Source organism: Acanthisitta chloris, unplaced genomic scaffold (assembly GCF_000695815.1).
Source record: "Acanthisitta chloris isolate BGI_N310 unplaced genomic scaffold, ASM69581v1 scaffold9297, whole genome shotgun sequence".
In the NCBI taxonomy this organism is placed as follows: Eukaryota; Metazoa; Chordata; class Aves; order Passeriformes; family Acanthisittidae; genus Acanthisitta; species Acanthisitta chloris.
In genome coordinates this window covers 1-10695 of record NW_008682198.1, presented here as the reverse complement: position 1 = coordinate 10695, position 10695 = coordinate 1, and the positions used below count along the sequence as shown (strand labels likewise).

General features: G+C 42.6%; 1 protein-coding gene across 1 annotated transcript; it reads left to right on the top strand.

Annotated features, from left to right (window-relative positions):
* Nucleotides 1-29: 29 nt before the first annotated feature.
* LOC103805774 (protein kinase C theta type-like) lies at nucleotides 30-9865 on the top strand (the record flags this gene model as incomplete). Its single annotated transcript, XM_009078435.1, has 6 exons — nucleotides 30-157; nucleotides 4501-4700; nucleotides 6494-6554; nucleotides 8906-9068; nucleotides 9654-9685; nucleotides 9780-9865. Coding segments are annotated over exons 1-6 (660 nt in total), but the record flags the coding sequence as incomplete, so codon positions are not given.
* Nucleotides 9866-10695: the final 830 nt, after the last annotated feature.

Below are 10695 nucleotides of genomic sequence, written 5' to 3'. Positions count from 1 at the left end.
CCAAGTGTTGTCTGTATTTTGTTTGCCACAGGACTTGTCATGTCTCCCTTCCTGCGTATTGGTTTATCCAACTATGACAGTGGCCCTTACCTGCCTTCCCAGGGGGAGGTGATTAACCCTTACTGTGCTGTGATGGTCAAAGAAGCTGTGGAGTCAGGTAAGTGAGGGGGTTAAATATGCATGGGAGCTTTTAGAGGACGTGTGTGTCTTTCTATGTCTTTTCTGGTATGTAGGCAGCACATTGGTAAGTCATAGGACTCATCCTAGAATGGTTTTGCTTGGAAGGGATCTTACAGATCATCTAGTTCCAACCTCCCTGCCATCTCCCTTTATAAAGCTTTGTGAAGTCCTTTTTGTGTCTCAGCATAGTCTAAGTTTGGTTTTGTCATGGTCTGCAAGACAATCTGATTTTACGATGATGTCCAACAAATCAATCTTCAATTTGAGGTTATTATCAACTCCATTACAAGTCCCAGCATGTGACAGAGCAGATGAGCTGAGCTGTATTTGGTTTCACTCTTCTGTGAGCAGTTGTTGATTTGTCAGTGAGACTCCAGACAGATGAAACCTGAGTGTACTAAAATATCCTGGCAGGACTGTCCATGTTTATCATGGTTTTTTAGGGAACTGACAGGTCCAGCCACTTCCATAGTTAATAAAAATGGCACTCAAACAGTCCAGTCTTTGCAGAGTTAATTTCTCTGTGTAGTTGCTGTGCTGTGTGAAAGGTTTGAAAGTGAAACCTCTTGTGAAGCTGTTTTCTCTGTCTGGATAAATGGATTGTTGCTCACTTTTCCTGATTGATCAGCACTGATGAATCCTCATCGGGAAAACATTTCTTATATGCCTCATGCATGAAAATAGTCCCAGTGAGAGGAGGAAAAGTACTTCAGTTCTGCTTTTGAAGAATCATGAAGAGCAAAACCTTCAGTGTTAGGGAATTCCTCATATCATAGAATCATAGAATCCACAGGGTTGGAAAAGACCTCCGAGATCATTAAGTCCAACCCTACCATAGTTACTTACATTAAATCTTTGATAAATTCCTAATTTGACTGCTGTGAATCTTTAAAAAATTGAACCCACTCAGAAATCCCTGCATATGCCTTGAGAATCCTCTTGGCTCTAATCTCCAGAGGATGCTAAAGCATTTTATGAAAGGAAGTTTTAGCATTTTAGTATGATTCAATATTTCACTGAAGTTGTTTGTTTATTTGTTTTAAGTCAGCATTTATTCCATTGAACTTTATCTTGGCTTAAGTCTGACAAATAATGGAAGATGTGGTGACTGGTAAATGCAAAAGGAAAGAAAATACTGCATGACAAAATATCCCTAAGATCTGCCTTTTATCAGAAGCTATGTCCTATTTCAGCTCTGTGCAGAGTTTTGCTGTTTGCTTTAATGAAGCCTTTGAACTCCAACTGAAGTTTGTGTCGGTTCAAAAGTGAAGAAAATCAATTTGTCCACTACAGATCTATATTTATTTGTCCTACACAGAGCTGAAATTGTTTTCTGGTATCTAACAAACACAAAAATACTAACTTAGTTTTTGTGTTCCTAAGAGTCAATAATAATAATTATAATGATTATAGTCATAATTATTATTATAACAATATATCTACCAACAAGAATGAAGGATTGGCTATAGCCTTGAGCAACCTGCTCTGGTGGGAGGTTTCCTGCACAGGGCAGGGGATTGGGACTAGATGATCTGTAAGATCCATTCCAACCCCTAAAATCTGTGATTCCCACTCACTTGGTAAAGAGGTATTTTATGGCAGAATCTTTAAAAACAAACAAACAAAAAACCCCACACCTCCCTACAGCTAAAAGTGTTCTAGCAGTTTATTGCAGATGACAAAACATTTCAGAAATCGTTATGTGCCTCTGAGGTATAAAAAAATCTGCCCTTTAAAAGCAGCTTTTGCCTTCACATACCACTTGGCCTGGTGCCGTTTTACCACCTGCCTTGGTGACATTTGCTTCATGAAAGATCCTGCTCCGTGTTTGAACTCAGCAAGCCTCCAGGAAAAGCTCTCCCAGCTAGAGTAGAAGCTGCTCCCCAGGAAAGACAGTTGCTATTTGATTTTTTCAGGAACCCAGGGCTAGATTAATCCCTGGCAGAATTCCACAGCCATCAGCAGGGATGCACCAGGGGTGACTGTCTGATCCCATATATTGGGCAGTTCATTCACATTCCAGGGTTTGTTTGGTTAAGCCTGGTGTGCTGGAGTGCAATGCAAACCAAAGCACTTGTTTTGCAAGTGCTGTGTTTCACATCCGTGGGGGGTTCACTGATGTAGCAAAGAAATAATGGTCCTCACTGAGATTTCTCTTCTCTGGAATGGCTCATTTTTATGGCTGGTTTTGTGTGCTTTGTTGTAAGAGTGTATTTCATGGATATTTGTATTGAATGTATATTTGCAAGCTTGATGGGAATGAATTCAGCCTGCAGGCAGCAGTGTGTGAGTCTAGGAAATCTGCATATGTGAAGAGTCAGCCCCACTTAACTGATAGAGGTGGATTCACTTTAGACTGAGGTGATCTAAGCTTCGAGGAAGCTAAATTAAAACCAAAAATTTAGCTGCACAACCTCTTGCCACTCCAGGCAGGACAAGATTGGGAAGAGGTTTTATGCTGCAGGGATGATCTGGGGATCAGATCATTTTCCCCCAGGGCAGTGTTGGAGTCACCATCCCTGGAAGTGTTCAAATAAATGAGTACATGTGGTACTTAGTGATACGGTTTAGTGTTCGTGGTTGAAGGTTAGACTTGGTGATGTTGGACTTGGTGACCTTGGACTTATTTGAAGGTTGGACTTGGTGATCTTGGAGGTCTTCTCCAACCTTAATGATTCTATGATCTCCACCCAGACTGGTCCTGATGGTCAGAGCGTTCTGCAGCTCAGATCAAATTTGTGATGGAACCAAATGCAAACCTCTTCTGTGAGAGCCAAGTGTTGGGTCATGGGGTGAAATTTCAGCAAGCCAGTGCTGACTGCAGGACCCTGCATGTCTCTTCTCAGGGAGCTACATTCTCAGCCCAAATCTGTCTAGTGAGTGTGATTTATGTAGCAGCTCTGGCAATCATTTCTCCAGTGGTTCAAGGGAGATTTTTGCTATAATCTCAATTTTCTCTTTCCCCAGTAATATTTTTTCATTTCCTGAGGTGAATATTACACAATCAAGAATTCACTGTTTCCTTTATTCTCCTTCTCTCTTGCCTTCAATAACTTTGGAGCTTGTTTGCCAGTTTTAATCAATTCTGAAGGTGTGGCTCAAGCCTCAGAAATCCTGGAGTTCCTGCCCGAGTAATCCCAGCTGAGCTGAGGGAAGAAATCTCAGTTAGTCCTCCCATCTAGGGAAAAATTTTCTTCACCTTTCAGGCTATCAGCTGCATGGTCTCTTCCAGCTGGGTGGGATGAGGGAAAGGCTGGGATTACTGGAAATAGGAGCAGGGTCTTTAGGAGACAGGAGACACAGGTCTGCTGCTCACACAACTACTTACTCCTCCAGCTTGAGGATTTGATGGGTTGAAAATTTGCAGAGGGTAACTGTGATATAGAATTTACCTTGAGCAAGCATCCAAGTCTTTCACAGGGCTGTATGAAATGATCTGTGAGATCAATAAATCTGGCTGAGACTCTTTTCAGAGAGAACTAACTAGAGAGAACTCTCTGTAAGCTGATGCTAAGCCTCAGAGATACCCATTTTTTTACCCATCACCATTTTAAGATGCTGTGAAGGAAGAGGAATTAAGGCATGAGGAAGAAGTGCTTGGTTGGAAACTCTACATCCCTGTGGAATGGTTGCAATGTCTGCAAGACAGTTCATGTATTAACATCCTTCAGTTAGCTACTGACTGGACATGTGCTCCAGCTGAATCTTAATTTCAAAATGCACCCAGTTTTCAGGGGGATTGAAGGAAACCTGTCTCATTTTGCATTGCCATGGGACAGATGATACACAGATCTGGTTATCTGTGAAGAGATTCACCTGATTAGAAGTAAGTATCTGTGGTACTGGGGTCTACATTTGAGGTCTACTCAATAGAGCTGATGGAGTCACGGGTAGAAATTACTTTTCTGTGGTAGATGTCTGTATTTGATCAACTGAACCACCCTTACTCCACTGATTTATATGGATTATATCTAGTGGGAGGTTTCCCTGCCCACAGCAGAGTGCGTTGGGTCTAGGTGATCTCTAACATCCATTCCAACCCCTTAACATACTATGAAACTATATTCACTGGCCCTGAATGAAATCAATGTTCAGACAGCTCAGGGATGTCCATACACATTGTAGACATCTAAATTTAAATGAGATGAATCCCATTCTAGGTTTCACTTCACCTAGGAACCTCCTAGGACACTCTAATGCCATGGCAGGAGAGAGACCTTGAAGTGGGTAAACACAGATCTGTTTCAGGGACTGTAGAGTAGTGGCCTTACTGCAGATGAGAAACAAGTTCAGTCAATCCAAACCACTTCTTTTTGACAGAGAATGGCCAAGTGTACGTGCAGAAGAAGCCCACGATGTACCCACCCTGGAACAGCACTTTTGATGCTCATATCAACAACGGGAGGGTCATGCACATCGTCGTCAAGGACAAAAGTGCCGAAATGGTTTCAGAGACCACAGTGGAACTCAAAGTGCTGGCAGAGAGGTGCAAAAAGAGCAATGGGAAGACTGAGATATGGGTGAGCATCATTATCTTCTCTTGCAGGATGCAATGGGGAGCTGCTGTAGGGTAGGGGAATGCCTTGTGTCCGTGCCAAGCTGTGACTGTCACTACCAGGGCAGCAGGAACTGGCTGCCACCCAAGCAATAATGTTTTGTGTCTACTTGGGTATGACTTGAAGGAAAGACTTGTCAGAAAACAAGAGCATGGCACATTTCTATTACCTGCTGCTGCTTATGTTGAAACATGCCCTGTGCTAGTGAGGATCCTGGGTCAGGTGAGCTGTGCCAACATAATAATCTTTGCTGAAGAAACCCACTGGGAACAAATGGTGATATGAGTGGCTAAACATGAGTTATTTTATGTTCTCTGGGGAAGCAGCTTTAAAAATTTAATCTAATGTCAAGTAACTGATTCACAGGTGCCTGACTTTAGAGTTATGTCAGAGGAACTCCTTTAAAATCACTGGAGTTATAGCGGAAGAAATTTGAAGTAACTGTCTTTACAAGGTTGCTAAATGTAAGGTTATGTTTCCTAGCAGGCCAAGCAAGAAAGTTCTTGATAACAGTCAGTTATACTGTAGTATTCAGTAGCCATGAATGATAATAAAGTGGAAATACAGTTGGAAAGAAACTGACTTCCTGGAATATTTTGTTTGTTTGTTTTATTTCTCATGCTAATTCTCAGGCTAAGCTGCTTGAGTTAAGCAGACAGTAGAAAAGTTGAAGGCCTTCATCACTTAGCAGACTTAAGACCAAGATTTGGTAAAGATCTGTGCATAGCACATAACTTTGAAGGAATTTTGATACTTAGGGATGGAATTGAAAACTAAAAGGCACTGCTCATCACAATTGCAGCCTCAGGCTCCAAGTCACAGGAGGCAGCAGCCTGGTGAGGAGCAGAGGGTGCTGCTTACTTGCAGCATGGGTAGAACACCTCTGAGGTCAAGTGGATTTGGGAGATCTTGGTCCTGTTGTGTCCCAGCCTGGTAGTATCTCCTGAGATCTCTCCACTTTCTCCCTGACACAAGTTACCACCTGGTCCCAGGTATCCAGTCCTCCAAGGGTCATGAGGAGAGGCAATAGCATTTTTCTCACTTATCCATGCTCAGGCTGTGCTGGAGTTGTGTTGGGAAGGCACAGCTGTAGCTCTGAGGATGAAGAAATCCTTGAATGTAGGTCCTTTTGTATCTAGGCAAGAGGATCCAGATTTGCAAAGGCACTTGTGGACAGCAGTTTGGTTAAGTGGGAATTTCCATATCCAGTGGGAAGGCCCAAAAAATGCCAGAGTAAGCTTGTAGCATCACTCACATTGATTGTAATCACTCACATTGACTGTAATGAAGTTAGACTTGCAGAACTAAGTGTCTATTTCAGCATCACCTAAAGTTCTCTGGGTTTTTTGAAGTGCTCCCACTTTCCCCTTGCAGGATCCACTGGGAACAGGTTTTCTCTCTAGATTGTCCTGGTCTTGATCTGGTGTCTAAACTCCTGCCTACATCTTCTGTGGTTTAGTCACAGTTATCTCTTCTGTCATGCTGCTCTGAGTGATGTATACGAGGTGATCTACCCTCTTCTCCCTATAGTTGCTCCTACCCCAATTTGCCACCCCACAAGGGTAGGAGCAACCTGCAAACTAGGATTCATTGGCATTCAGTAATTCCCACTGGGAAAAAGAGAGAGCTTGAAGTCATCTGAAAGGATGAAGTCATCTTGAAATGATTGCTGCCTTCAAGTCATGTGCAAAGATTGTTCCTGCTTCGAATGGCTGTTTAATGGTCTTCTTTTCTTGTTTTTCACTTATCTCAACCAGCTAGAACTGAAACCTCAAGGGCGAATGCTGATGAATGCAAGATATTTCCTGGAAATAAGTGGCAAGTGATTTTGTTTGTTAATTGATTGCTGTGATTTCGGCTATGTGGGGCAGATGTGGTGTCTTCACTAAAAGCAATGCCTGTGCTATTACAGAATGAGTCATAAGAATTAACATAACTGAAATGAAACCTCTAAAAAGCAGTTTTTATTGTGTGGTGGGGATGAAGGTGGACTGTTCTTCTGGGATTTGCAAGGCAGGTTTTGGCTGCTTTATCATTAAAATAGTAAATTTTTCCCATTATGCTAAGCAAGACAGAATAGATACAAAAGGAATCATCTCCCTCTGAAATCCTTCTACCTCTATGTACTACAAGAAAGGCATTGAGGTGCTGAAGTGAGCCCAGAGAAGAGCAGAGGGGCTGGGGAAGGGTCTGCAGCACAAGTGCTATGAGGATTGTCTATGAGGACTGTCTGAGGGAGCTGGGGGGGACTCAGCCTGCAGAAAAGGAGGCTTGGGGGGACATTTTCGCTCTCTACAACTACCTGAAAGGAGGGTGTGGCCAGATGGGGCTTGGTCTCTTCTCCCAGGCAACAGGCAGTAGGATAAGATGAAGGGAAGGAAGGTTTAGATTGGATATTAGGAATAATTTCTTTGCTGAAAGGGTTGTTAAGCCCCTGGCACAGCTGCCTAGGGAAGTGGTGGAGTCACCATCCCTGGAGGTGTTTGAAAGCTATGTAGATGTGGCACTTGGGGACATGGTGTAGTGGTGAATGTGGCGGTGCTGGGTTAATGGTTGGACTCGCTGATCTTAGAGATCCTCTCCAACGTAAAGGATGTTCTGATTCTGTGCATGTGAGAAGTGCTGTGGTGTACACTGGAGTGCAGCTGTGAAGGCTGGGATAGAATTTACTGTTGACAACACCTAAGATACTTGTTAGCTGAGCTTTAAAGCCCAGGAGCAATCTAGTCAGATCAGGAAAATAACCTAGAGAGTGACCCATCTGATCAAATGCAGGTTTCTGCTGCAAAGTGAGCTGGGTCACTCACTGGGCACCATTGCCGGCTCCAACTAGACCTCCAGGGATGTGTCAGCACCTTAGTCACCCTGGACAAGGGCACACATGGGTCATTTACCTGTCTGCACTGGGAACCAAATCCCACCTGCAGAGTTCAATGTCCATATGAAATGCATTTTGCTTTGTTGAAGAAAATGGGTTGGATCCAAATGTTTAGTCTCATTTTCATCTCTTTGTTGCCAAAATTCTTGCACCCTCAGATGTTGGAATGGGCTGCCCAGGGAGGTGATGGATTCACCATCCCTGGAGGTTTTCAAGATGAGACTGGATGTGGCACTTAGTGTCATGGTCTAGTAACCACAGTAGGGTTGGACTTGATGATCTTGGAGGTCTTTTCCAACCTGGTTGATTCTATGATTCTATGTGAGGTCAAGCTGTAAGGTGCAGATATATAGAAGCATCTTTCATTTACAGAACTGTAGAAGCACTGAAAGCAACGACTAACACGTCCCTGCTGATATTTTCTGAACCATTCCTACCTTTAATATAGACTAGATTATCATTGTCTCCTTGTGTGTTATGTTCGAGAGGCTGAAGCATAGAAAATGCAAGTTGTGTTTGTACTAAAAACAGCCAGATCAGCATCAGCTCACACTGGGGGTCAGTGTCCACAGAATACCTATGTCACTTGCTGTGTAATGCATGAGTGGAACAAAACAGAGATTGAGAGGGAGATCCTGTGTGCATATCAGATTTGTAGACTCAAGCACATATATAAGTGCTCATGTGCATGTGTAGTCAGAATTGGTTTGTTTGCTGTTCTGAAAAGTTTAAAGGTGAAGGGTGAATCATGGCACGGACACAGCAAACTGCAGAGCAAATGTTGGCATGGAAAAACAACAAGAAAAAGAATGTGCTAGGAACATGCTAATCTGTTCACCTACAAGCACACATAAAGGACTCAGTGAAATAACCCCCAGGTATACACACACAGGTGTGTTTGTGCCCATATATAAGTAGTTATTAATGTTTATGTCATTTCATCTTTTTTAGGGCAAGAATCTTCAGTGCTATACAGAGTTAGAATTTTATGTTTGACTTCTCTCTCCTTGGGAAATTTCTGAACAATGTTTCAGAGCAGCATTATGAATATTCAAGGGAGCTTAGAGTCCCAAATTTCAGTCAATGACTGAAGTCATTGGAGTGTGGGAATGGTAGATAAAAACCATCCAAACAAGCCTTGTGCGGGTTTCATAAAATGATATTTCTTGAAGTATTCATTCCCATGAGTGAGTCATCAGTCACTTGGTGGCTATTTGGACAGCTGCATTTCCTCAAGGCACCTGATCAGGACAGGGTGCACTTACAAATCTTCCCTTTCCTTTCCCCCCAGATGCAAAGGGCTTGGCTGACTGTGAGACTGAAGGTTTCTTCTCCCTGCACCAGCGCAGGGGAGCCATCAAACAGGCCAAAATCCACAATGTCAAGTGTCATGAGTTCACAGCCACCTTCTTTCCACAGCCCACCTTCTGCTCTGTCTGTCATGAGTTTGTATGGTAAATGAAAATAGATCTATACTTCTGCTCCTTTTAACCCTAGGGACCAGTTCTGGTATCAAATGTGGTGCTTAAGAACATGTTTTAGTGGTGGATTTGACAGTGTTAGGTTTGGACTTGGTGATCTTAAAGGTCTTTTCAACCTAAAAGATTCTCTGAGGAATATCTGTGCTCCTGTTGTGAGTAAGGCAGCAGGATGAGACCCTTGACAGCTTACATGTAGTTATTGCTTCACTTCAAGGATGTGGTTTGCAGCTGTTATTCCAACTGTGAAAATTCCCTTCATTTTTCAGTTTATTATGTACAAATATCTGGGGGTTTGGCCAAATGCACAGATATTTCTCATCAGTCCACTTTGCTATTTGGATATTGTGAAATTCAGAATGTGACTGCTGGAAAGGCTGTGAAAACCACAAAGAATCTCTCTCTACCATTGGAGTGAAGATAGTTAAATTAGAGAAGCTCTATAAAGACTGATAAAAAAGCAAAGTGGTTTAATTTCACTTCTTTCATAAATGTTGCTCTCCTTTCTTCTGTTAAGGCTTTCAGACAACTCAGAATTAACCACTTCTCTCTTTATTTCAGGGGTCTGAATAAACAAGGCTACCAATGCAGACGTAAGAAACTTATTGGATTTTGTTGCTATCATTATTTACTTGATCCTTTCTTAAGGAGTTCCTTTATTAACACCATGCCATATTGTTGTTTCAGAATGCAATGCTGCCATTCATAAGAAGTGCATTGATAAAGTAATAGCCAAGTGTACAGGATCAGCAGTCAATAGCAGAGAAACAATGGTAGGTATTATTGTTTGGCTCGAGTGCCACTCAAATCTCTCCTACATCACTGTAAAACAACTCCTGATGAAGCAAAAGGTCCTCCTGAACTAAAGATGATGTGGTCTGATCTGTGCCCTTTGCTTTTTACATTCCCAGTGGTTTCATTACCTCCTGGGTATGATTTACTCAAATGCAGCTGCTGAATTAAGCAGTTGCTGAATCAGAACTGACATTTTTCTAATGTGTTGCCTTTGGTGGTGTGGCGACCTGGCTCAGGAACGGCACGGCGACCAACCCCAGGCCGCTCGAGCCATCTGCTCACACACACCAATGTGCTGGATGGCAAATGGTGTTTCTTGCTAAGGGCAAGGGGTTCTATGGCTCAGGTTTGACAACGTCACGTCCGTCTGCTTACGCTACAAACTAGGCTCATACACTACTGGCTATCAAAACTAGAGGGAAAGGGGCTCTATCTTTCCGTACAGCGCGATATCTTCCGGTCGCCAGACCCTAACTACCTACACTAATGCATAAAGTATGGCTCAGGGGGAAGTCATGGACATGAAGTAGGGATTTACTGGAGGTAATTCTTCATTGTCCAGTGTTAGGCAGCACATGACACTGAATTTTCAGAGCAGTGCTTGAACATCCCATTCTGTGTTATCAGAGATTTCCAAGCAGTCAGTGGAAGATCCCACATCTCCACTACTATTTGTTTCATTTTTCTCATATCAGTTTTTGATAAACCTCTTTGTTTTGGTTTTTATTTTGGTAGGAAAAACCAGAACTTAAACTCCTGATAGAGCTATTCCCTTTTTCTCAATTGTGTTCCACAGCTTCTCTTTGTT